We start from the raw sequence: 26,606 nt of genomic DNA, 5'->3' as shown, positions 1-26,606 counted from the left end.
AGGTCACACAGCCAGTAAGGACAGAACTAGAATTTAAGCTCAGGATGTAAAAAAAATAAAAAATAAATAAACTTAGGATGTATGGCTTGTGTCAACCAAATCAAAAATATATCTAAGGCCAGATCAGGGGGTGGCATAATGGATAGAGCATTGGCCTGGGATGCTGGGGACCCAGGTTCAAGCCTGACCAGGTGGTGGCACAGTGGATAAAGCGTCGAACTGGGATGCGGAAGACCCAGGTTCGAGACCCCTAGGTCGCCAGCTTGAGCGCAGGCTCATCTGGTTTGAGCAAAAAGCTCACTGGCTTGAGCCCAAGGTCACTGGCTCAGCAAAGGATTACTCGGTCTACTGAAGGCCCGCGGTCAAGGCATATATGAGAAAGCAATCAATGAACAACTAAGGTGTTGCAATGCTCAACGAAAAACTAATGATTGGGCCCTGGCCGGTTGGCTCAGTGGTAGAGCGTCGGTCTGGCGTGCAAGAGTCCCGGGTTCAATTCCTGGCCAGGGCACACAGGAGAGGCGCCCATCTGCTCCCCCTCTCCTTCCTCTCTGTCTCTCTCTTCCCCTCCCGCAGCTGAGGCTCCATTGGCGCAGGTTTGCCTGGGCGCTGAGGATGGCTCTGTGGCCTTTGCCTCAGGCGCTAGAATGGCTCTGATTGCAGCAGAGCACGCCCCAGATGGGCGGAGCATCGTCCCCTGGTGGGCATGCTGGATGAATCCCAGTGGGGCGCATGCGGGAATCTTGTCTGACTGCCTCCCCGTTTCCAACTTAAGAAAAATACAAAAAAACCCCACAAAACTAATAACTGGGCCTGACCTGTGGTGGCGCAGTGGATAAAGCGTCGACCTGGAAATGCTGAGGTCGCCGGTTCGAAACCCTGGGCTTGCCTGGTCAAGGCACATATGGGAGTTGATGCTTCCTGCTCCTCCCCCCTTCTCTCTCTCTCTCGGTCTTTCTCTCCTCTCTCTCTCTCTGTCTCTCTCCCTCTCTCTCTCCTTTCTAAAATAAAACAAAACAAAACAAAAAAACTAATGACTGATGCTTCTCATCTCTCCATTCCTGTCTGTCTGTCCCTGTCTATCCCTCTCTCTGATTCTCTCTCTGTCTCTGTAAAATAAATAAATAAATAAATAAAGTACACTCTTTAAAAAAAAATTAAAAAATGATCCATCTTATAAAAAAACCCAAAAAAACAGAAACAAAACAAAACCCCAAAGCTGCCAGCTTGAGTTCAGGGCCGCCTACTTGAGCATGGGATCATAGATGTGACCCATGGTTGCTGACTTGAGCCAAAGGTAGCTGGCTTGAATCCCAAGGTCGCTGGTTTGAGCAAGGGGTCACTGGCTTGGTTGAAGCCCCCTCCCATCAAGGTTTATATGAGAAAGCAATTATGGTGCAGCAATTATGAGTTGATGCTTCTCATCTCTCTTCCTTCCTGTCTGTGTCTGTCTGTCTCTGTCTCCCTCTCGCTAAAAAAAAGAGAAAGAAGGAAAGAAAGGACATGTAGGAAATAGTAATGAGACAGAATTGCTCCCTGATTAAACCATGCCTTTGTTGTGTGTGCTGTTATGTGTGTGTGTGTATTACATAAGATTTACCATTTTAACCATTTAAAGTATATCGTTTTAGTGTATTTATTATAGTACATTCACATTTTTGTGCAACCATCTCCTCTATTCATCATTCATCTCCAGAACTTTCCCATCTTCCCAAACTGAAACTCTGTCCCCATTAAAGACTACCCATTCCTCCTCCCCTGCCCCTGGCACCCACCATTCTACTTTCTGTCTCTGCATTTATAATAGGAATCACACAGTATTTGTCCTTCTGTGACTGGTTTATTTCATTGAGCATAAGGTCAAGGTTCATCCATGTTCGTAGCATGTCAGAATTTCTCTTTTTCAAGGCTGAATAATAGTCCATTGTACGTGTATACCTCTAAACCATTCCTTTTTGAGTCATTGGTTCCTGGCTTTTATTAGCTGGGTGGACTTGAGCAAATCACTTAACGTTTCTGAGCCCCAGTTTGCTCCTGCACATATAAACCCATCCAAAGCCCACAGTGTGGGTAGGATTAAATGAATTAATTGATTTAAGGGGTGGTGGTATCAAGGGGCTGCAGTAACTTCCTCTGAGTCAGCAGGAGCCGCTATGGCCACTTCTTTGCCCTCCCTGCGCGGCAGGAAGCACATGCGCAGCGGAGTCTCCCTGCAGAGGTTAATTTTTTCTCTGTTGTTCTTCCCAGCTCTTGCCCCCACCCCGCGCCTGTATTTATTACTGCAGACTCTGAATCAGGCTGTGGTTGCTTTTGCTCTCTGCTAAAGCCCCGCGCCTCCCCGAGGCTCCTGCTAAAATGTGAATCTAGGTATAGCGGTGGCCCAGCCAACATCTGGCCCCTTCCCTGCAGCCATGAGCCTGAACACCTCTCCATGAAGGGTAATAGCGTGTGTGTGTGTGTGTGTGTGTGGGAGGACTTATATTTTCCTATTTCCTCTAAACTTTGCTCCTGCAACTTACAATATATTAAAATTTCTTAATCTATTCATTTGAGAGAAGATTCAACCTCCTCATAATGGAAACTTTTGCTTCTGTGAAATAAAACTGAGTATCTATTGCCGAAAGCTGGTCAAATGGTGCATACCCTTGCCTTGTAAAATTAACATAAAACATGTCAGGAACACAGATGTAGCTGTTTAAAGACCCCAGATTGAGCCTGTGGAATTGATATCTACTGCCTGCTCTGAACCTCAAAAACAAGTTATTTATTGAGCAGCTCTTGTCTCAGTTTCCTCTTGATTTAAATGTGGGATAGTGATAGCAATCTGATTAAACAAAATCAGGGATGGGACATTACTTTACAAAGCAAAATGCACACATTTGCAGAATGTGGGGGAGTGGGAGGAGTGCATTATAGAGTCCAGATTCAAGTTTGCATCTTTTTGCTGATGAACGTCTCCCCCTCTTCCCAGCTCAGGAAAAGCACTGCAGTCTCTCTCCTCTTTTTTTTATTTTTATTTTTTATTAAAAAAAAAATGGAACGCTTCACGAATTTGCGTGTCATCCTTGCGCAGGGGCCATGCTAATCTTCTCTGTATCGTCCTAATTTTAGTATATGGGCTGCTGAAGTGAGCACAGTCCCTCTCCTCTTGACAGTGAATTTAGGGGAAGATTCACCAAAACAGTTTTACTTGCGCTAATGAGAATATCATTCATTGATGTGAGAAATACTTACTGAAAGCCTACTGCATACCATGCATTGAACTGAGCTCTTTACAAAGAATAAAGATAACGGAATTGAATGCTAACCTTCCAGCCAAATATCTAAAATACAACCTTTTGGCCCTGGCCCTATAGATCTGTTGGTTAGAGTGTGGTCCTGATAAGCAAAGGTTAAGGGTTCGGGTTCCATCCCTGGTTAGGGCATATACAAGAACAGATCAATGTTTCTGTTTCTTTCCCCCTCTCCCTTCCTCTCTCTCTAAAATCAATAAGTAAATAAAAAAATACGACCGTTTCAAAAATAATATTAAAGCACAACCATTTCTAAGGGTCAGATTAGGACAGAAATGTAAACGTCTTCTAGCGCCTCACCCTGGAGAGAAAGTGAAATGGAAAGTGAAGTTGCGATAGGAAGCGCTTAGCCTCGTGCCTGAAACTTGGTAAACCAGCCCCTGAAATAAATGTTTTATTAACAACAATGGTAGCTAATTAAAATAGCTGACGTGTATTGAGAACTGAGGCATGGCGCTAATCCCTTTACATGTATTTATTTAGTTACTTTTACTCTCTCCAAACTGAGGTTAGTACTGCTTACTCTACTCCAGTGTGCAGATGAGGTAACTGAGGCACAGAGAAATCCAAGTACTGTAAAAACACGTAAAGTGGTGGAACTAGCAAGGTGTTCTGTTCACTGATATATCCATTTCTAGCAATGCCTGGTACTTGATGGACACTCAATTTATCCTTGTGGAAATAATGAGCGACGAGCACTTGATTAAAAAAAAAAAAACTTTTTATTCGAAATAATTATAGGCAGGTAGTTTCAAAAATAGTACAGAAAGGTCCCGAGTACTCTTTACCCAGCTTCTCCCAGTGGTATCACTTTATATAATATCAAAACCAGAAAATTGACTTTGGTACAATCCACATTGTAAATGCGCTTGGCATTTTGCAAGCTGATATAGTTGCTGTGATTAATATTCTCTGCTAAAACTGCGCTCCTCGCTTTGTGAACTTGAAGAGGCGTGCTTGCACCCAGCTAGCGGGTCGACCCCCTGCCCGGGGAAATTCAGGTGGGAAACGCAGATCCTGAATCCTAGCTTCCCGGGCGCCTAAAGAGTTAACTGGGAGAGCACGCCCACACGCTTGTGTGTGGCGTCTCTTCGCCCCACCTCCGCAACGCGGTCAGATGATCCGCCCAACCGGCGTTCGCCTATAAAAACTCGGGTGTTGACGTCAGCGTTCTCTTCCGCCCTCGTCGCCGCATTCTCGGCGCGTTTCTCTTCGCTTGGATCTGCCTGGGAGAATCCACCGCCATCTGCAACTATGGTAAGCAGCGCCGTCTGGTTGGTGATCTGTGACGGTGGCGGGGCCCTCTGGTGGACCGGCGCTGCGGACCTGGAGTGCTGGGGCCGCTTGGACAGGAAACAGACATGGCGGTGGCCGGGCTAGCAGACCTGGGGTTGAGGGAACGGCGGCCGCCATGTCTGCGCCGTGGTACTCGTCGAGTCCTTTCTCCGCTCCCGTGGGCGCCGCCGCTTTGCGGGACTCTGGGGCGGGCTGGAGCTTGGGACGGAGGCGGGGTTGGGGGGGTATGATGATGTGGCAGACGCTGTAATGGCGGGCGCCGCCATGGTAGCGGGGAGACCGAGAGAGCCTTTTTACGTAACCCACCGGCCGGGAGTTTGAGTTCGACTTTGTCAGGGGCCGTGGCGGCAAGGAAATGGCAAAATGAGGAAAGACAAACCCTTAAAGCCATTTCTAACGTTGGCCTGGCTTGTTTTTGTATCTCTCGATTGTGAAAAGTCGACTCCAGAGCCACGAGGTGGAGGCTTACCGTGCGCAAGCTTCCCACCAGACCGGGCGTGGTATATTTAGGAATCATAATAGTTGAATGGATGGTCCTGTCTTATTCCTCAGGCAGAAGGGTGACCTTGAGTTTGAAAGAGGATGGTTGGGTAAAAGCATGCGGTATCCCAGTGACAACAAGGGATTTGGGGTGAGCTTTGTATCTTCCAATAATTTTAGTTGGACGCACATTTCATCTACAGGAAATTGGTTGTCATTCTTGGAGACTTAGTCTTGCTCCCAGATTCTGGATTGTCACTTAAAATGGCAACTAGAAATCTGGGTTTTCGGAGATGGGGCAAGTGGTATTTTTAAAGGGGTATCAGCAGAGACTGGGGGAGTTGGGTTGACCCAGTATCAGCCCACTCTTGTTTGGTGCTGGCAGGACATGGATTGAGATCTTGGTGCTAAGCCTGGTTCTTAAGAGTCCTAGTCCCGCCTGAGCCCACCCCCTCTTCCTGGCCCAGGTGAACTTCACAGTAGATCAGATCCGGGCCATCATGGACAAGAAGGCCAATATCCGGAACATGTCTGTCATCGCCCATGTGGACCATGGGAAGTCCACGTTGACTGACTCCCTTGTGTGTAAGGCTGGTATCATTGCTTCTGCCCGGGCTGGGGAGACCCGCTTTACGGACACCAGGAAGGATGAGCAGGAACGTTGCATCACCATCAAGTCAACGTGAGTAAAGCTCTTGTGCTCTTTGGCCAGGGGAGGAGGGGTGCTCACTTCTAGCCTGGTGTGAAGACAAACCACAGATAGTTAACTTTCCTGAGAGGCTTCTGGATCTTTTTACTGTTGGGGAGAATGAGGTTTAATCTAGTGAGATAGGAGGCTTCATAGCCAGTGGAAGAGGCAAAGTAATGAGGGTGGTATCTGGGCTTGGAGAGGAAGGGAGGCTTGACCCCGTGATTCTGCTTTCTATGGGGTAGGGGCTTTTGGCAGAGTCTGGGAGCATGCCACTGGTACGTAACAGTGATGTGAAACCTGCACATGTTCTCATCCCCATATTCCTGATAGCACATATTCAGCAAAGGGACTGAAATTGCTATTTATTTTCAACTGGGGCTGGAGTAGGGAGAAAGGTGAAAGGTAGTCTCTGGGTTTCTGAGTCCTGCCTGGTCATGTAGTTGCTATTTGATATTAGGTGTGTTGTATTGAGCTTGGGAGGACCCAGGTGTGTGTGTGTGGGGGGGGGGGCTGGACAGGTGGGCTCTGTCTGAGGAAGCTGTCGTTTGCAGCTGATATTAGGTGGGCAGAGACTCCTGGGTGGGATGTCTCTTATGTCTCTTGCTTGGAAAGTCTTCAAAGTCTGTCTATCTCCAGGGATAAATAAGGCAGGCAGATGAGACAGTGCAGTGTCCACTCGGGGCTGTGGGTCTGGCTTTTTACCACATTGTCTTGCTTAGAGGTTATAGGCATCCTTACCCACTTTGGACTTGAATCCCAGGCAGACACTGGTATTTTTTGGGAGGATAGTACAGAGCCTAGGAGGTTGAGACAAATGTGCTTTCCATTCAGCCAACATGTCCTAACTCCTTAGGGCCATTTCCCTCTTCTACGAGCTCTCAGAGAATGACTTGAACTTCATCAAGCAGAGCAAGGATGGTTCCGGTTTTCTTATCAATCTCATTGACTCCCCTGGGCACGTGGACTTTTCCTCGGAGGTGACAGCTGCCCTCCGTGTCACCGATGGTGCCTTGGTGGTTGTAGACTGTGTATCGGGTAAGCAGATTTTCTCTTGCCTGGCTTGAAACCTGGGGGTGTCATCCCTTTGGCTGATGACAAACCTCTGTCCACCCCCAGGTGTGTGTGTGCAGACTGAGACGGTGCTGAGGCAAGCCATTGCAGAGCGCATCAAACCTGTGCTGATGATGAACAAGATGGACCGGGCTCTGCTTGAGCTGCAGCTGGAGCCAGAGGAGCTCTATCAGACCTTCCAACGCATTGTGGAGAATGTCAACGTTATCATCTCCACCTATGGAGAGGGCGAGAGCGGCCCCATGGGCAACATCATGGTAGGTTGCCAGCCAGCTGAACTCAGGGTCTCTCTCCAATCTCCCATCTACTCTGCTTACTACATTCCTCTCATCCTTTCTACAGGGTAGGGGGTGGTTTTCCTCAGACTAGAGGGGCTGTGACCTCCCTCATTAGCAGCTGCCTTAGGGGAATTGCAAGTTTTGACCCCTGGGATTTCTTAGGTGACCTAAAAGTAGGTTTTCTGGGAGCATTGATGTGACAAAGAAGGGTGCTGGAATGTTTTTAGAACCAACTTTTTGAGGAGGCTGCAGGGTAGAGGGTACTCCATCTGCTGAAACAATTTCACGGGGCAGTGCTCTCAAGGGTCACTGCTCACCCTGCCTGTCTTGGTGGTGTGGAGGGGGTTGAGGCAGATTTGGACATCCTGTTCATGATGACTAAAATTTCTTCACTTTGACCTGATGGTAATTGAAGAAACCTGATGTCTGAGGTCCATGGCACCCGGGGACTTGGCAACTGTGGTTTTTGTCTATCTCCATTCACAGCTTTTTCTTGTTTTCTCAGATTGACCCTGTTCTCGGGACTGTTGGCTTCGGGTCTGGTCTCCATGGTTGGGCCTTCACCTTGAAGCAGTTTGCAGAGATGTATGTGGCCAAATTTGCTGCCAAGGGTGAGGGCCAGCTGGGGCCTGCTGAGCGGGCTAAGAAAGTAGAGGACATGATGAAGAAGCTGTGGGGTGACCGGTGAGTGTTGCAGGGAAGGAGCAGGGTGTTCTGCAACAAACCTGTGATGTGGGCAGGGACTTGACAGTGCTGATGTGGTTTAGGACCACCAAATATCTATGGGGTCATTCTGCCCAACCTTGTTACCGTGGCCCACCCAGTCCACCCACCTTGGATCCTCCTAGCCTGGTTGGGTTGGGCCTTTCTCTGACAGGTACTTTGATCCAGCCAACGGTAAATTCAGCAAGTCTGCCACCAGCCCTGATGGCAAGAAGCTGCCACGGACATTTTGCCAGCTTATCCTGGATCCAATCTTCAAGGTGAGCTGCTGCATGTGCTTGGTGAATGTGTATCTTCTGGGTGGTTGTCTTTGGGCCAGGTAGTTCCTGGAACACCCACTACCTGACCTCCTGTGGTTTGTGGCATGATACAGTGGGTCTGGGCATGGTTAGGTTCAGTGTGGCAGCTGGGAGAAGAGTGAGATAGCACCACAGTGAGAGTGAAATTTCCAGGGCTCCAGACAACCGACAAGATAGGCACAGCCACATAATAGGGGTACTTAGCATCTCTGGCTTTGGTTAGGTGAGCTGAAATGGGCAGATCTGGGCTTTTCTTTGCCAGCAGTTGCGTTTCAAGTGCTTGTTGGTTAAAATGTCTTTACAGTCTTAAGTCAAAGTAGTCTTTATCAGTCTATTGGCAGCCATTCTAAAGACCATTATCTTGAGAATTTAGTACCATCCCCACATACCATTGAGAATTTAGTACCATTATCTCTTTCTGTGCTGTGCATGCATGACTTTAGGTTTTTCAGTAGGAAGCGGCTGTAGGCTTTCCAGTGTGTTCCCAAACTCACTTTGCTATCCCCTACCTCCCGTGTTAGGTGTTTGACGCTATTATGCATTTCAAGAAAGAGGAGACAGCTAAACTAATTGAAAAACTGGACATCAAGTTGGACAGTGAAGATAAAGACAAAGAAGGCAAACCACTTCTGAAGGTGAGCATGAAGGATTGTCCCTAGAGTTCCCATGAGGGCTCCCTCTCAGTGGTGGGCCTTGGTGCAAGTATTGAAAGCATTCCTAGCTACGGCATGGTTGCCAACAGGGGTGGACAGAAGACCTCTAAGGTGTTTGCGCAGTCCTTCTAAAAGGGACCAGGTCCATCAGAGCCATCATGATGTGAGCATGTGATGCTGAGGGTCAAGGGGTTTCCCCAGACTTCTCCTCCTGACTCTCACATCACTTCTTATAGGCTGTGATGCGCCGCTGGTTGCCTGCCGGTGATGCCTTGCTACAGATGATCACCATTCACTTGCCCTCCCCTGTGACAGCCCAGAAGTACCGCTGTGAGCTCCTGTATGAGGGGCCCCCTGATGATGAGGCAGCCATGGGTATGTGGGGTTCACCTGAATGCTTGGTGGGTCTCCCCAGAGCAGCCAGTGGCTGTGTGGTTGGAAGGCTGAGTCCCAAGAGAAGAGAATCATGCTTCTTTGGTGGGTTCTTTTCTTCCTCTTCAGGCATTAAAAGCTGTGACCCCAAAGGGCCTCTAATGATGTACATTTCCAAAATGGTGCCGACGTCTGACAAAGGTCGGTTCTATGCTTTCGGCCGGGTCTTCTCAGGGCTGGTGTCTACTGGCCTGAAGGTCAGGATCATGGGGCCCAATTACACGCCTGGGAAGAAGGAGGACCTATACCTGAAGCCAATCCAGAGGTGAAGTTCTTGATTAGTCACTTGTGACCCAAGGCTGGTCCCAGCCCTCCCTCCCCACTCCAAGCTGCAGGAGGAGTGTTCAGGGTGTTACATGAAATACTACCCAGGGTGTAGTGCTGAGTTTCTGATCATCTTTTGTCCTCACAACCCAAGAGGCTTGTCTGAATGAGACACATCAGAAAGTAGGGGGCTACCCACCCCCACTAATAGGGTAGAACCTTAGCTCTGAGTTTGATGTAGACGTTCATGATTTTTAGTGGTGGTAGCACAGTTTATTGCCATGCATCCAGAGAGTGGATGCCAGCCCCAGAAATATCACTCATGTCAGTGCATAAGCCCTAATCCTACTCCAGGTGTTGGTAGAAAGACAACTTGTATTCTCTGACTCCTCCTCGAGGCCGTTAACTGAATAGGACTGGTGGTTGCTCACACCACACTGCTTTTTCTCAGCCTTTGGTCAGGTGTGTGGAGCCCTGCATGGGGTTGTAAGAGTAGCAGGTGGTGTTCTGTCTTGGTACATAAGAGCCAAGGTTTGATGCCCTGGGAGGGGGTTGGCACTACATTCAGCACAGGAAGGATGGCACAGGCTCTAGAGAGAAAGAGGCTTGTCATTCAGGAAGCTGGCACCATGGTGGTGTTACATGATGCCTTTTGTGTCTTCCCCCAGAACAATCTTGATGATGGGCCGTTATGTGGAGCCCATTGAGGACGTGCCTTGTGGGAACATAGTGGGCTTGGTGGGTGTGGACCAGTTCCTGGTGAAAACGGGCACCATCACCACCTTCGAGCACGCCCACAACATGCGGGTGATGAAGTTCAGTGTGAGCCCTGTCGTCAGAGTCGCCGTGGAGGCCAAAAATCCAGCTGATCTGCCCAAACTGGTGGAAGGCTTAAAGCGGCTGGCCAAGTCAGACCCCATGGTGCAGGTGGGCAGGCACCCTGCCAGGAGCCACCACCACCTGTGGTTTGTGGTTTGTGGCTGGGCTGGAAAGTGGGGGGCTTCTCATGAAAGTAGAGATCTCCTATATGGAACTTTGGAGAGTAAGGTGTATGTTAGATAAACACCCTCCCTGATAGAGCTGCTGCCCTTTTTTCTTTTTCTTTTGTTGATATTTTTCTAAAGAGAAACAGAGAGGCAGACTCCCGCATGTGCCCGACCAGGTTCCACCTGGCATGCCCACTGGGGAGCGATGCTGTTCCTGTCTTGGGTGTTGCTCCATTGCAACCAGAACCATTCTAGTGCGTGGAGCAGAGGCCATGGAGCCATATAGCCATACTCAGTGCCTGGGCCAATTTTACTCCATTGTAGCCTTGGCTACAGGAGGGGGGAGAGAAAGAGGGGGGGGAGGGGAGGGGAGGGGAAGGGTGGAGAAGCAGATGGGCATCCTGTGTGCACTGGCTGAGAATTGAACCCTGGATTTTCACACGCTGGGCAGACGCTCTACCACTGAGCCAACCAGCTAGGGTAAGCTGCTGCCCTTTTTTGTTTTACTGGGTTTTTTTAGTGAAGAAAGAGCAAGAAGGGTGGTAGAAGCAGGACTCATCAACCTGTAGTGGCTTTTTTTTTTTTTTTTTGTATTTTTCTGAAGCTGGAAACGGAGAGACAGACAGACTACTGCATGCACCTGACCGGGATCCATCCGGCATGCCCACCAGGGGGCGACGCTCTGCCCCTCCGGGGCGTCGCTCTGCCTGGGGCAGAGGCCAAGGAGTCATCCCCAGCGCCCGGGCCATCTTTGCTCCAATGGAGCCTCGGCCTGCGGGAGGGGAAGAGAGAGACAGAGAGGAAGGAGGGGGGAGGGTGGAGAAGCAAGTGGGCGCTTCTCCTATGTGCCCTGGTCGGGAATCGAACCCAGGACCCCCGCATGTCAGGCTGACGCTCTACCGCTGAGCCAACCAGCCAGGGCCTATAGTGGCTTCTCACTTGTGTCTTGAATCAGCAAACTTGGGGTTTTAAACTGGCGACCTCAGCATTCCAGGATCACACTTTATCCATTGGCCACCCCAGGTCAGGCAGCTGTTGCTCTATTATTTAATTAATTAATCTTATTATTTTATTTTGACTCTTGTTGATTTTTAACCAGAGAGAAAGCGGGGGAGAGAGAGAGAGAGAGAGACAGGAACATTAATACGTTTCTGTATATGCCCTGACCAGGGATCTAACCAGCAACCTCTGTGTTTGGGGCAACGCTCTAACCAACGGAGCTATCCAGCCAGGGCAACTGCTGCCCTTCTAAATATCGGTTTACTGTCAGAAACCCAGGTCTGTGTCTTTATAGGCTGGCAGTAGACCGGGCGCTTTTTTTTTAGGTTGTTAATGCTGAGAACCAGCAAAAGGCTCACAGGACCCTTTGCTACTTCCCCTATTTCCTGAGTTCCCCAAGCAGTTTCTTTGGGTTTGACGCTCAGAAGCTAACATGTGCCCCTTTTCAGTGCATAATTGAGGAGTCAGGGGAGCACATCATTGCCGGAGCTGGTGAGCTACATCTGGAGATCTGTTTGAAGGACCTGGAGGAGGATCATGCTTGCATTCCCATCAAGGTGAGGCATGCTATTTCCAGTGTGTAGAGGGAGGGAAGCATATAAAGATGGCAAAGCCCAGGTTCAGGCTAGGTCTTGAGGATTCTTCCTCTCTACCAGTTCTTTGCTAGATAAGTTGATTTCATTGTAAAACCAGCAGTTCATACACATCTTCAACAGCTTTGCGATTGGAGTGTAAGGAGTCTTTCCAGAAGCTTTAAAAACAAGAAACTTCTGAAGTGTGCATTCAGCAGGCAGTCTGAGGCCTAGTTGCTGACACTCTGATTTTCATTCCCTTTTTTTCTTCACAGAACTGCACTTGGATCTGTGTATGTTCTGAAACCCAGTTTTGGCCTTTTTCTTTTTGTTAAACCCCTTAAACTCTTTATTCTCATAGAAATATAAATCTGTCCTGCTTTCAGTTAACTTTTTTCATGTTGTTTTTCTTGTAATAAGGTTTGTATGAATGTGTCAAAATAGGATCAGGCCAGTGCCCACTTTTTGCTTTTTCCATGTAATACTGTATAGGATTTCACAAGGTAAATAATTCTTTAGCCAGTCTTATCAGTAGTGGGCAGTGCCCCTGCAAGGGAAAAGCTGCACACTTTTTGTTTATGTAGAAGTGAGATGTGTGTGGGTCTATGCCACCTACTTGAAGGAGTTGTTCAGTTTTTGTGCCCGCTGCCAGCCTGTTTCCTGTCTCATTAGGAGACCTCTTTTCTGGGTGGTCACCATTTCCTGCAGGTAGAACTGACTCTCATGCTTTTGCAGAAATCTGATCCAGTTGTCTCCTATCGTGAGACAGTCAGTGAGGAGTCAAGCGTGCTCTGCCTATCCAAGTCTCCCAATAAGCACAACCGGCTATACATGAAGGCACGCCCCTTCCCCGATGGCCTGGCCGAGGACATCGATAAGGGTGAAGTGTCTGCCCGCCAGGAGCTCAAGCAGCGGGCCCGATACCTGGCTGAGAAGTATGAGTGGGATGTGGCTGAGGCCCGCAAGATCTGGTGCTTTGGGCCTGACGGTACTGGTCCCAATATCCTTACCGATATCACAAAAGGTGTGCAGTACCTCAACGAGATCAAGGACAGCGTAGTGGCTGGCTTCCAGTGGGCCACAAAGGAGGTGAGGGGCCACTTGCTTGTCCAGCTAAGTCATTTAACATCAGACTTTATCAGTGGTCTTCACACAGGTGGGGCATAGCTGTGGGGGGATCCTCAGGGTCACCCTGTTTTTATTTCTGTTAGGGAAGTGGGACCAATGGCCCTGTCTCCTATGAAGTGTGTTAAGAGAGGCTGAACAAGGTAGCACATCCCAGGTCCCTCTGGTTGGAGACCTAGAGGTCATCACACAGGCAGAACTGACCTGGTTCTGTGTAACTGACCTGGTTCTCTCTGAGGGCTGCAGTAGAGACAGGAGCTTGAGGGTGTTTTGGCCCTCTTTCTCTGCAGGGGGCACTGTGTGAGGAAAATATGCGAGCTGTACGCTTCGATGTCCATGATGTAACACTGCATGCTGATGCTATCCACCGTGGAGGTGGCCAGATCATCCCCACTGCCCGGCGCTGCCTCTATGCCAGTGTGCTGACGGCACAGCCCCGGCTCATGGAGCCTATCTACCTTGTTGAAATCCAGGTAGGGTTGCCTGGTGAACATGCTGTTGTTCCCTGTCGCATTCATCCAGCAGCTGCTAATAGCCTTTCCTTGCTTGACAGTGTCCAGAGCTAGTGGTTGGCGGTATCTATGGTGTCCTGAACAGGAAGCGGGGCCACGTCTTTGAGGAGACCCAGGTGGCTGGCACACCCATGTTTGTTGTGAAAGCTTACCTGCCTGTCAACGAGTCCTTTGGTAAGTGCCCGCCATGGTGGCTCACATACCTACTGGCCCCACAGCCAGCCTGGTCTGGGAGAGACCCAATTTTTGCCCCTTGTGCAAGGCCCAGAGTGAGTGTGATGGGAGCCATGGATGCAGTCTGCTCCCCTCTCCCCTGTCCATTTGGAAGGTGAGATTCGCATGGTTGTGTGAGAGGAAGAGGTGGTCCATTTCTTGTGTATCTCTGAATCTCTGAATTTGGGAGGAAGTAGGTGCTCAAGTGTGTGACTCATTGAGATCTTTTTTTTTTTTTTTTTGTATTTTTCTGAAGCTGGAAACGGGGAGGCAGTCAGACTCCCACATGCGCCCCACCAGGATCCACCTGGCACGCCCACCAGGGGGCGATGCTCTGCCCATCCGGGGCATTGCTCTGTTGCAACCAGAGCCACTCCAGCGCCTGAGGCAGAGGCCATGGAGCCATCCCCAGCGCCCGGGCCATCTTTGCTCCAATGGAGCCTTGGCTGCGGGAGGGGAAGAGAGAGACAGAGAGGAAGGAGAGGGGGAGGGGTGGAGAAGCAGATGGGTGCTTCTCCTGTGTGCCCTGGCCGGGAATCGGACCCGGGACTTCCGCACGCCAGGCCAGTGCTCTACCACTGAGCCAGCTGGCCAGGGCCTCATTGAGATCTTAAGATCAAGGCCATCAGAGAAGCAGCTCAGGTCCTCTTGAGAGTGAGCAGATGGAGACTCAGGTGGACCAGCACTACTTCGTGTGTTTAGTAGTTTCTAAGCAAGACTGGAGGGAGGGGCAGGATTTGGGGTGTAACGCTTGATTCTGTCTGGGTTGTCTGGATTTTTTATCTCTGGTATGTGTTTGAGTGTTTATACCTCCAGGGCTTGGCCAAGGCATCACGTCTGGACTGCCTAGTTAGCCCTGTGCCTGTTCTTCCCTGCAGGCTTCACTGCTGACCTGAGATCCAATACAGGTGGCCAGGCTTTTCCACAGTGCGTGTTTGACCACTGGCAGATCCTTCCTGGAGACCCCTTTGACAACACCAGCCGCCCCAGCCAGGTGGTAGCCGAGACACGCAAGCGCAAAGGCCTGAAGGAAGGCATTCCGGCTCTGGATAACTTCCTGGACAAATTGTAGGTTGCCCTCCCTGCAGCCTGCCACCCAGGTGCCGCCCCCACACTGGCTCATGATCAACCACAATAAGCCCTCATTCTCCACAACACCTCGAGACTGTCCAGACACAGTGCTGCTCGCCTGGCAGGTTCTGGGGCCACTCCGTGCCATCGCTCAACATGAACACTTGATGCTGTTTCTTTCGATATTTATTTCAAGATTTTAGAGGCAACAGAATGCCGTGGCTGCAGGGACTTATTTGGCTGGTGGGGGAGGTGGGATGGGACACCCAACACTTTTTTCTCCCATATTTGAGGGAAACTCAAATGTCCAAAAACAGAATTAAACGCATTAAGAGGTTTATTTGGGTAAATGGTTCGTAGTGGATTTTTCTCCCAGAAAGGGGGAAGGAACAAGTAGGTAGACATTTCTGTTTGGACAGAAGCTAGAAGGCAGGAAATCTTGTGCAGTTGTCACCACGAGCACTTCCAGCTGTATTAGTGCCATTGGAATAATAAAATTGATTATGGTGACAACTGTGTATGTTTACGCAACTTCTTCATCCACTCAGGCTGGAATGGAATGCTCTTTCCCATGCCAATATGCATGGCCATAGGTGACAGTGTGATACAGAAAGTTCAATGTAACCTTGAAGTGTCAGTTCAAATGCCAGACTGTTGAATGAAACTTACTGTCGTGGTGGACTAGTTTTACCTATGCACTGTGCAGAGGGGCAGCCACTGGCCCTACATGGCTAAAGGGCTTTCAAAATGTGTCCATACAACTAAGGAACTGAGGGTGTTTTTTGTTTTGTTTTGTTTTAAAGATCTGACTCATTAGAGAGGAGAGAGAAGGGGTGGGGGAAGCGGAAAGCATCAATTCCTCTATGTACCTTGACCAGGCAAGCTCGGGGTTTAGAACTGGCCACCTCAGCGTTTTCCAGGTTGATGCTTTATCCACTGCACCACCACAGGTCAGGCCAGAACTGAGTTGTTTGTTGATGTTTTTTAAATAGACACTTGAGACCATGACCACAAATTAAAAATAAAAGGCCTCACCTATATGGTGGCGTTTACCTGGAATGCTGAGGTCTCCAGGCCAGTACTGGGCTTGCCCAGCATAGCGATGCTTCTTGTTCCTCGCCCCCATCCTTTCTTTTCTCAAATCAATAAATCTTAAAAAGAGAAAGTTTTAAGTTGACTTTAAGAGAAAGAGGGACGAGAGAAACCGATTTGTGTTCCACTTATTTATATATTCATTGGTTAACACTGGTAAGTGCCCTTACTAGGGATTGAGCCTGCAACATTGGTTTATCAGGATGATACTAACCAAACTACCAGGGATCAAACCCTCAATCTTAGTATATCAGGATGATGCTGTAACCAATTGAGCCAGGGCTAGTTTCATGAGACAGATTCCCGCATGAGCCCTCAACCAAGGTCCACCCAGCAACCCCCTACTAGGGGACACTGCTCCTCTGGGCAGCTGCTGCTCCATTGCTCAGCAAGAGAGCAATTTTTATATTTTTGTGGCAGAGACAGTCAGAGGGACAGACAGGAAGGAAGAGGGATGAGAAACATCAATTCTTTGTTGTGGTTCCTTAGTTCATTGATAGATTTCTCATATATGCTTTGATGGGGGGGGGACTATAGTAGACCAAGTAACCCCTTGCTCGAGCCAGTGACCTTGGGCTGAAGCTGGTGAGCCTTGCTCAGACCAGATGAGCCTGTGCTCAAGCTGGCGATCTCGGGGTCTCAAACCTGGGTCCTCTGCATCCCAATCCAACCCTCTATCCACTGTGCCACTGCTCAGGCAAGGCAGCAGTTTCTTTAAGCACCTGAAGCCAAGGCCACAGAACCATTTGAGGCCTGAGACCATCTCACTTGAATCAATCCAGCCATGCTGCAGAAGGGGAAGAGAGAGAAGAGGAAAAGGTGGAGAAGCAGATGGTCATTTCTTATGTGTACCCTGATCAGGAATTGAACCTGGGACATCCACATGCCTGGCTGACACTCTACCACTGAGCCAAGTGACAAGGGCCTCAGGCTTGACAGATTTTTAACTTTGAAAGATTTAATTCTAGGCCCTGGCTAGGTAGCTCAGTTGGTTAGAATGTCATCCCAACATGCCAAGGTTTTGAGTTCGATCCCGTCAGGGCACAGATAGGAGTCAACCAATGATGGCATAAATAAGTGGAACCAAAAATTGATGTCTCCTTTTTTTATTTTTTTTTTATTTTTTTATTCATTTTAGAAAGGAGAGAGAGAGAGAGAGAGAAGAGAGAGAGAGAAGGGGGGGAGGAGCAGGAAGCATCGACTCCCATATGTGCCTTGACCAGGCAAGCCCAGGGTTTTGAACCGGCAACCTCAGCATTTCCAGGTCAAAGCTTTATCCACTGTGCCACCACAGGTCAGGCTGCCTCCTTTTTTTAATAGTTAAAAATAAACTTTTACTCTAGATCAAGATCTTTTTCTAATTAGAATCTTTTTTTTATTTTTGTATTTTTCTGAAGTTGGAAACGTGGAGGCAGTCAGACAGACTCCCACATGCGCCCAACCGGGATCTACCCGGCATGCCCACCAGGGGGTGATGCTCTGCCCATCTGGGGCGTTGCTCTGTTGCAACCAGAGCCATTCTAGCTCCTGGGCCAACTTTGCTCCAATGGAGCCTTGGCTGCTGGAGGGGAAGAGAGAGACAGAGAGGAAGGAGGGGGAGGGATGGAGAAGCAGATGGGCGCTTCTGTGTGCCCTGGCTGGGAATCGAACCCGGGACTCCTGCATGCCAGGCCGACGCTCTACCACTGAGCCAACCGGCCAGGGCCTAATTAGAATCTTTTAATCTTCCTTGGATAAGCAACACCCAAAATGCATGAACACAGTCTAAAACATTAATAGTTCCCTTTGGCAGGCATTTTGAGTTGTCACAAATGGGAGACTCATGAGCATTTAGAAAGCAGAAACCGGGGATGTTGGATGTCCTGAAGAGATGAAATAGCCCTTAAAGCCAAGAATTGTACTGTGCAGCCTCTATGGACCCCTGGCATCCTCAAAAAGTCCCACTAGATCATCTTGGTGAGAATATTTTTTGCCATTATCCTCAACCATTGCTTGACATTTAAAATTTTTCTGATTTGAGAGAGAGATAGGAACATAGATCTTTTCCTATATGTGCCTTGACTGGGGATTGAAACAGCAGAGCTATCTGGCCAAAGTCCATTGCTTGACACTTTTAAATACACTTAGATTTAAATAATTCCATACCAGTCCTGGCTGGTTTGCTCAGTGTCAGCCCAGCATGTGGAAGTCCTGGGTTTGATTCCCAGTCAGGGCACACAGATAAGTGGCCATCTGCTTCTCCACCCCTCCCCCTCATCTCCCATCTCTCTTCCTCTCCTATAGCCATGGCTCAATTGGTTCAAGCAAGTTGACCCTAGGCACTGAGGATGTCTCCATGGCCTCTCTTCAGACACTAAAATAGCTCGGTTGCTGAGCAACGGAGCAATGTCCTAAATGGGCAGAGTATCCCTGGATAGGTGGTTTGCTCTGTGTGTGTGTGTCCCAGTTGGGGTACATGCAGGAGTCTGTCTCTCTGCCTCTTTTTTTGAGGGGGGAGGACACAAAGAGTGACAGATAGGGACAGACAGGCATGAAGGGAGAGAGATGAGAAGCATCAATTCTTCATTGCGCAGCTCCTTAGTTTACTTAGTTCATTGGTTGCTTTCTTATGTGTGCCTTGACGGGGGGGGGGGGGGGGGGTGGCTACAGCAGGGCTAGTGACCCCTTGCTCAAGCCAGCGACCTTGGGCTCAAGCCATTGACCTTGAGCTTCAAGCCAACAACCTTTGGGCTCAAGCCAGTGACCATGAGGTCACGTCTATGATCCCACGCTTAAGCCAGTGACCCCACACTCAAGTGATGGTGAGCTTGAAATGTCAAGCAAAATGGTGAGCTTGTGCTCAAGCTGGTGACTTCGGAATTTCGAACCTGAGTCATCTGCATCCCAGTCCGACGTTCTGTTCACTGCGCTACCACCTGGTCAGGCTCTCTGCCTCTGTCTCTCAATAAATAAATAATTGCCTACCTACAGAAAAGTTGCAAATATTTTAGATAACATCTTACATAACCACTGTACATTTGCCAAACTCAAACATTGGCATATTATAGTTAACTATGTGACAGTTTATTTGGCTTTTTTTTTTTTTTGTATTTTTCTGAAGCTGGAAACGGGGAGAGACAGTCAGACAGACTCCCGCATGCGCCCGACCGGGATCCACCCGGCACGCCCACCAGGGGCAGTGCTCTGCCCACCAGGGGGCGATCTGCCCCTCCGGGGACCAGAGCCACTCTAGCGCCTGGGACAGAGGCCAAGGAGCCATCCCCAGCGCCCGGGCCATCTTTACTCCAATGGTTCCTCGCTGCGGGAGGGCAAGAGAGAGACAGAGAGGAAGGAGGGGGGGGGGTGGAGAAGCAAATGGGCGCTTCTCCTATGTGCCCTGGCCGGGAATCGAACCCGGGTCCCCCACATGCCAGGCCGACGCTCTACCGCTGAGCCAACCGGCCAGGGCCTTATTTAGCTTTTTTTTCTAATATATTTTCTGTGTTTTAATATCTAACCCAAGATACCACATTGCATTTCATTTTCTATGTGTTTAGTAATTTTGCTAAGAATATGACCACAAATCAAGAGAAGTTTCAACTGCATTTGGTTTAACATCAAAGATTTTTTTAAAATTATTTTTATTTAATTATTCATTTTATTTTATTTATTTATTTATTTATTTTCTGAAGCTGGAAATGGGGAGAGACGGTCAGACTCCCGCATGCGCCCGACCGGGATCCACCCGGCCTGCCCACCAGGGGCAGCACTCTGCCCACCAGGGGGCGATGATCTGCCCCTCCGGGGTGTCGCTCTGTTGTGACCAGAACCACTCTAGCGCCTGGGGCAGAGGCCAAGGAGCCATCCCCAGCGCCCGGGCCATCTGTGCTCCAATGGAGCCTCGGCTGCGGGAGGGGAAGAGAGAGACAGAGAGGAAGGAGAAGGGGAGGGGTGGAGAAGCAGATGGGCGCTTTCTCCTGTGTGCCCTGGCCGGGAATCGAACCCGGGACTTCTGCACACCAGGCCGACGCTCTACTACTGAGCCAACCGGCCAGGGCCTAAAAAGATTTTTTTTTTTAACATCAAAGAATCAAAGAATTTTTAACCAATTCTAAATTAACTGATGGCTGTGCCACTTATACATGGCTTGCTAATACAGCCTCTTCGTATCAATTTTAAAAAATTACTGATTTTCGTAAGAAGGAAGAGAAGAACATCAATCTGTTCCCGTATGTGCCCTAACCGGGGAACTTTGAGACCATGCCCTCCCCAACCCAGTTATCTGGCCAGAGCTCAAAGTGTTTTTTGCTTTTAATTTTTAAAAAATTTATTGATTTTTAGATAGAAGAGAGAGAGAGAGAAAGAGTAGGGAGAAACAGGAAGCATCAACTCTTAGTAGTTGCTTCCCATATGTACCTTGACCGGGCAAGTCCAGGGTTTCAAACCAGTGAAGTCAGCATTCCAAGTCAATGTTTTATCCACTGTGCCACCAGAGGTCAGGCTCAATGCTTTTATAGCTGTCACATGTACAGTGATTGCATTTAAAGGGGCTGATGTCTGATAACTTCATTATGTCTTGTAATGACACCGGAGCATTGATCTGTTACAAATGTGTGTGTGTGTGTGTGTGTGTGTGTGTGTGTGTGTGTGTGTGTGTGTTGCTCTCTACCTATATTTGTTTCATTTTATTTATTTTTAAGTGAGAGGAGGGGAGATGGAGAGACAGACTCCCACATTTGGCCCTGGCAACCTCAGTCTGGGGCTGATGCTCTAATCAACCAAGCTATCCTCAGTGCCTGGGGCCAATGCTCGAACCAATTGAGCCACTGGCTGCGGAACTGGAAGAGAGGGAGAAGGGGGAGATGGAAAGGAAGAGCAGCAGATGGTCACTTCTCATACATGCCCTGACCAGAAATCAAACCCAGGACATCTGCATGCTAGGCCAATGCTCTGTCTAGTGAACCAACTGGCCAGGGACTTAATTTTTTGTTTATTGATTGATTTTAGAAAGGGAAAAAGAGACAGAAACATCTGTCTGTTTCTAAATGTGCCCTGACTGGGGATTGAACCAGCAACCTTTGAGTGTTAGGACAATACTCCAACCAACTGAGCTGTCCAGCCAGGGCTTATTTGTTGATTTTAACTGTTATTTTTGTGGTTGCTCTAGGCCAGCAGGTCTCAACTTTTTCTAGTGTCGGGAACCCTGTATATTTACACATTTGAGGACCCCAAAGAGCTTTTATTTAAATGAGTATGATACCATATTCAGAAATTAAAATTGAGAGACTTAAAAATACTAATTGATTTAAAAACAATAAACATGTTAACCTACTTTTAAGGGGGAAAAACCTATTTTCCAAACTAAATATAGTGAGAGTAACATTGTCCTACATTTTTGCAAGTTTTTTTTTTTTTAAATTTTATTTAATAATTTTTAGAGAGGAGAGAGAGGGAGAGAGAGAAAGGGGGAGGAGCTGGAAGCATCAACTCCCATATGTGCCTTGACCAGGCAAGCCCGGGGTTTCGAACCTGTGACCTCAGCATTTCCAGGTTGATGCTTTATCCACTGCGCCACCACAGGTCAGGCCATTTTTGCAAGTTTTTGAAATCTTGGGCTTAATAGAAGGGGGCTGGAGTCTCATCTGCCTCTATTAAATCTGTTTCAATACATTGTTTTGGTTGAATTCTAAGCAGAGAACCTAGCATCTGCCATCCCATACTTGAAAAAGAGAGAAGCAACCCCGGCCAGTTGGCTCAGCAGTAAAGCATCGCCCATGTGTGGAAGTCCTGGCTTTAATTCTGGGTCAGGGCACACAGGAGAAGTGACCATCAGCTTCTCCACCCCTCCCACTTTTTCACTCTCTCCTCTCTCACTTTCTCCCCTTCCCACAGCCATGGCTCAAAAGCCATGAAGAAGTTGGCCCCCAGGCTGAGGATGGCTCAGTGGCTTTACCTCTGGTGCTAAAAATAGCTCAGTTGCCAAGCAACGGAGCAGCCCTGATCCAGATAGGCAGAGCATTGCAGGGGCGGGGGCTTGCTGGGTGGATCCTCTGGCACAGGTGGGAGTCTGTCTCTGCCTCCCTGCCTTTCACTTAAGAAAAAAGAAAGAAAAAGAAGCACCTGCTTGAGCATGGGGTCACCAGCTTGAGCATATGGGATCATAGACATAACTGCATGGTCACTGGCTTGAAGCCCAAGGTTGCTGTCTTGAGTAAGGGGTCACTGGCTCAGCTGGAGCCCCCCCCAGGGTCAAAGCACAAATGAGAAAGCAATCAATGAACAACTAAAGTGCCACAGCTATGAGTTAATGCTTCTCATCTCTTACTTCCTGTCTGTCCCTGTCTCTCTTACCAAAAACAACAAACAAAAAACTGGTCTGATGGCATCTGAGTGGTTCAGCATTGACTTTGGGTTCAGGTCTCTTTGGGAATGAATCTCAGCTCTGCCATTTACTCCCTCTATGACTTTGGGTAGGTTACTTAACTTGTCTGGGTCTGTTTCCCCATCTATAGAACGGGGGAAATTTTAATATACAGTGTGTCAGTAAAGTCATGGTGCACTTTTGACAGGTCACAGGAAAGCAACAAAAGATGATAGAAATGTGAAATCACCAAATAAAAGGAAAACTCTCCCAGTTTCATACCTATTCAGCTCACGCACAGATTTTTTAGGGCTCCTTAGGTAGCTATCCCGTATAGATAGCCTCTACAGACTCGTCACTGACTGATGGCCTACCAGAACGGGATTTCTCCACCAAACTGCCGGTTTCCTTCAATTACTTATCCCACCGAGTAATGTTATTCCTATGTGGTAGTGCTTCGTTATGAACGTGCCAATATTCACGTTGCACTTTGGTCATAGATTTGAATTTAGCGAGCCACAGAACACACTGAACTTTCCTCTGTACCGTCCACATCTTGACTGGCATGGCCGTGGGCTGCTCTGCTGTATACACAGTGTTACGTCATTATCTGCACATGCTGCCACATCATCCTAAAGAAACTGGGAGGGTTTTCCTTTTATTTGGTGCAGATTTCACATTTCTATAATCTTTTGTTGCTTTCCTGTGACCAGTCAAAAATGCAACATGACTTTACAGACACACTGTATTTTACCTTCTCAGGTTGCTGATTGATTCACACCAAGGCTCAGTAAATGCTCGTTACAACACCTTAGTTGTCCATAGATTGCTTTCTCATATGTGCCTTGACCGTGGGCCTTCAGCAGACCAAGTAACCCCTTGCTCAAGCCAGTGACCTTGGGTCCAAACTGGTGAACTTGGCTCAAACCAGATGAGCCTCTGCTCAAGCTGGCGGCCATGGGGTCTCGAACCTGGGTCCTCCGCATCTCAGTCGACGTTCTATCCACTGCGCCACTGCCTGATCAGGCTGTGGGTATCATATTACTGCCACTCGGGGACTAAAGGAGTCTCGGAGTCCGCCTCAGGAGCTGCCATTGCTGGATTTAAGACTTGGATTCGCACTATCTTTTTCCGAAGAAAGGCCGGAAGAGGACTTCAGTATCCCGCCTCCCAGCTTTAGGAACCCCGGTTAGTAGATAGTGTAAGTTTGATCGGCGTCCATGACAGCCAATAAGCTGCAAGAAAAAGAACCTGTAGGCCAATGGTGAGGCGTCATTCGAGTTTTAAGAGCAGGGCCTAAGCCTAGAAAGCAGCAGAGGGCGGGGCGTCATGAGCGTGCTGACCAATGGGTGCTGTATTCCTCTTCGGGGGGTGGGCTCTGGTAGACGTGGTGACGTCGCTTAAGTCAGCGCACGGGGGTGACCAGCGCAAAGCGGTGGAGGAATCGGTAGGTCGCGGGGTTTTGGGCGTTGAAGGTTCTGTTCGAAGTCTGCGGTTGGCGGGATGGCCCTTGGAAGATCTGAGGGGCCTTTGGGGATCCCTGGGGTGACCTAACTGGAGAAAGGTGTGGGTCCAGGCCTGCTAGGGGCTTGGCGGCCTCGGGGACGGGTGAGCAAGGACTTTATTGATTGGAACCCTTGGAGAATTGTGTGAAGGGGGCTATCGGGGTATGCCTTGGAGCTTATGCGAAGACTAGGGGCAAAAGAAAGTGTAGAGGACAGATTGGCCCTTTGCGGGGAACCGTTTGAGGCTGAGGAAGACGTGGTTGAAGGGCCTTTAATACCTGGAGGAGTGCTTTTGAGGAGGGGAGAACTAGGTTAGTCTTGCTAGGGCGGTGAAAGTGAGGGGTAAGCAAGATAAGTAGGGAACTTGCAAGAATTTGGAAGCCATTGTCCAGTTCCTTGGGAATTCAAGAGTTGGGAGGCACAGCGGTGAGGAGGGTCTTAGAAGACTGGCTGAGGTGTGGAGGGTAAATGGATAAGGAGAAAGAGGGGTTGAGGTTGCTGATGGGCAGAGAGATGGGTGTGTGTTAAGTCTAGACCCAGGAAGTTGGGCGGGCATTGAGGGGTTTGAACGTGTGAAGTATATGGGAGAACTCAGGAATGTGTCGGGGTTCTGGGAGAAGCCTAGGAGGTAGAGAGGCAGAGAAAAGCTGGGGCTCTGTGAGTACCCAGAGGTGTGGCTGGTGGGACTTACGGGGGCAAGGTGACAGTGGGGCTAACTCCCACCTTTTGGGATGTTTCGTATCTAAATGAGATGACACACGAAAATGCCTGGATTGCCCAATGCGGCTGCCTTTCCCAAGGACCGTGAAACTTCAGCTTGGAATGATGTGAAACCTATTTTTGGTGAGCAGGTTGTTCTGTTTATTAGGAATAGTGGCTAGCATCTCACTCTTTCTTCCCTATTACCCTGTTTCCTCCAGGGTCACCTGAGGTCCTGTCCCCAGGCTACAGTGACTGGGCTTCTTTCACTGGAGCAGAAGGTGCTGGAAGGCAGATCGGCCACCATGTCCACATTCAGGCAGGAAAATGTGGAAGACCATTATGAGATGGGGGAGGAGCTGGGCAGGTGAGCAGGCCCCTCTGGCAAGGCTTTGGGGTGAGAAACACTCTTCGGGGTTTCCTGGATGGTATCTCCCCTCCTGTCCTTTATCCTATGCTTCAGTCAGGATTATATGCTGGTGGAATGAGTTTTGTCTTTGGAATCAGACATCTTGGCTAAGAGTTCTTGCTCTGACATCCTTTGTGTATTTCCTTTGGGGAGAAACATAGTTGAGTACATATGGCATCTAACACAGTGCCTGTCGTATGTAGGTATTAGCAGGTTTTGTTGGTAAAGGTCTGTCCTTCTCTTTAATCTTCTTATTATGGGAGGCATCTGAGTCTCCTCGGCTCTTGACATTTCCAGGGAAGGCCTCCTGTCTGAACCTACACAGCTACTCTTGCCAGTTGTGTAGCATTTTTATGGGAGAGAGGGGAGGTTTTTCTTGCCAGCCAGGCAGCTGATTTCCTAATCTGGCTGGGCCTTGGTGCCTCCCCTGGGAGCTTGCTCCCCTACCCAACCCATACTAGCCAAGCACCATTGTGTGTGTGTGTGTGTGTGTGTGTGAAGTGCGCCTGAAACCTTATTTGGTGAGTTTGCTGCTGGCTGGGCCCCATGATGTCACCAGAAGGGAATGTAAATAACTGAGCCTGTATGAGGCCTTTGCTGAGAGAGTGTTTCAGGCTCCTTTGATATTCTGTTTAGAGGGATAGGGAATGCAGCCTCTGCCCCTCTTCTCCACCAATCTCAAACTTTATTGATGAAAATGTATAAATAAATAAATAACAGTTAAAAAAAAGAAAAGAAAATGTATGAGGATCTTCTGCTGAGGGTAGTTTGGCAAAAATGAGCAAAATGTCATGTGTATATTCCCTTTCACTTAGTGATCCCCAACCCCCGGGCCACAGACCAGTACTGGTCCATGGGCCATTTGGTACCGGTCTGCAGAGAAAGAATAAATAACTTACATTATTTTCGTTTTATTTATATTTAAGTCTGAACGATGTTTTATTTTTTTAAAATGACCAGATTCCCTCTGTTACATCTGTCTACGACTCACTCTTGACGCTTGTCTCAGTCACGTGATACATTTATCCATCCCATCCTAAAGGCCGGTCCGTGAATATATTTTCTGACATTAAACCGGTCCGTGGCCCAAAAAAGGTTGGGGACCACTGCTTTAACTCACCAGTTCCACTGCTAGGAATTAATTCAGCGGGAATATATACATACATGGACTCAGTGACCTAGGAACAGGACAGTTGCTATAAATGTCTTACATGCATAAAAGATGGGAAGCCTCATCAGTGGACATCACAGCACCCTGCATCCATGGGTAGAACATTATGTACCCATTCAAAGAACCAGGAAACTTGTATGATGTGAGCCACATAGGAAATTTAGTGGAATTTAATTGAAAATTTAAAGGCTGCCCTGGCTAGGTGGCTCACTGGATAGAGTGTCATCCTGATGTGCTGAGGTTGCGGGTTTGATCCCCCTGTTCAGGGCAAATACAAGAAGCAATCAAGGAGTGCACAGCTAAATGGAACAACTAAGTGGAACAACAAGTTGATGCTTTTCTCTCTCTTTGTCCCTCCCTTTCTCTCAAATCAATGGGAAATTTTTTTTAAAAGAAAATTTAAAAGTTATGTCAATTTTAATAATTTTAATA

At 48.5% G+C, this 26,606-nt stretch overlaps 2 protein-coding genes and 2 non-coding genes across 5 annotated transcripts in view; 3 read left to right on the top strand and 1 right to left on the bottom strand.

Annotated features, from left to right (window-relative positions):
* Positions 1-3,028: 3,028 nt before the first annotated feature.
* Positions 3,029-3,135, bottom strand: LOC136390213 (U6 spliceosomal RNA). The gene has a single exon (XR_010748645.1). It is a non-coding gene; the product is annotated as a U6 spliceosomal RNA (small nuclear RNA).
* Positions 3,136-4,413: 1,278 nt separating this feature from the next.
* Positions 4,414-15,471, top strand: EEF2 (eukaryotic translation elongation factor 2). Its single transcript, XM_066343911.1, has 15 exons — positions 4,414-4,550; positions 5,537-5,751; positions 6,614-6,795; positions 6,877-7,088; positions 7,615-7,793; positions 7,987-8,092; positions 8,653-8,766; positions 9,021-9,159; positions 9,286-9,481; positions 10,149-10,407; positions 11,915-12,022; positions 12,773-13,126; positions 13,453-13,635; positions 13,716-13,848; positions 14,766-15,471. Exons 1-15 carry the CDS (start codon positions 4,548-4,550, stop codon positions 14,957-14,959), a joined length of 2,577 nt encoding a protein of 858 aa, XP_066200008.1. The 5' UTR covers positions 4,414-4,547; the 3' UTR covers positions 14,960-15,471.
* On the top strand, positions 7,477-7,541 carry LOC136389906 (small nucleolar RNA SNORD37). Its single transcript, XR_010748459.1, has one exon. It is a non-coding gene; the product is annotated as a small nucleolar RNA SNORD37 (small nucleolar RNA).
* An 8,309-nt stretch (positions 15,472-23,780) lies between the features above and the next one.
* The window catches only part of DAPK3 (death associated protein kinase 3), a 28,615-nt gene continuing 25,789 nt past the window's right edge, over positions 23,781-26,606 (top strand). The window contains exons 1-2 of one of the 2 annotated variants that reach the window (XM_066343886.1): positions 23,781-23,837; positions 24,816-24,961. In XM_066343886.1, coding sequence (XP_066199983.1) covers positions 24,900-24,961 — 62 coding nt within the window. In that variant the 5' untranslated portion in view covers positions 23,781-23,837; positions 24,816-24,899. The other variant, XM_066343895.1, reaches the window with a different exon arrangement.

The sequence above is a fragment of the Saccopteryx leptura genome, chromosome 1, assembly GCF_036850995.1.
Source record: "Saccopteryx leptura isolate mSacLep1 chromosome 1, mSacLep1_pri_phased_curated, whole genome shotgun sequence".
Classification (NCBI taxonomy): domain Eukaryota; kingdom Metazoa; phylum Chordata; class Mammalia; order Chiroptera; family Emballonuridae; genus Saccopteryx; species Saccopteryx leptura.
Note: the sequence above shows the minus strand (reverse complement) of the source record. Positions and strands in the feature narration are given on the sequence as shown.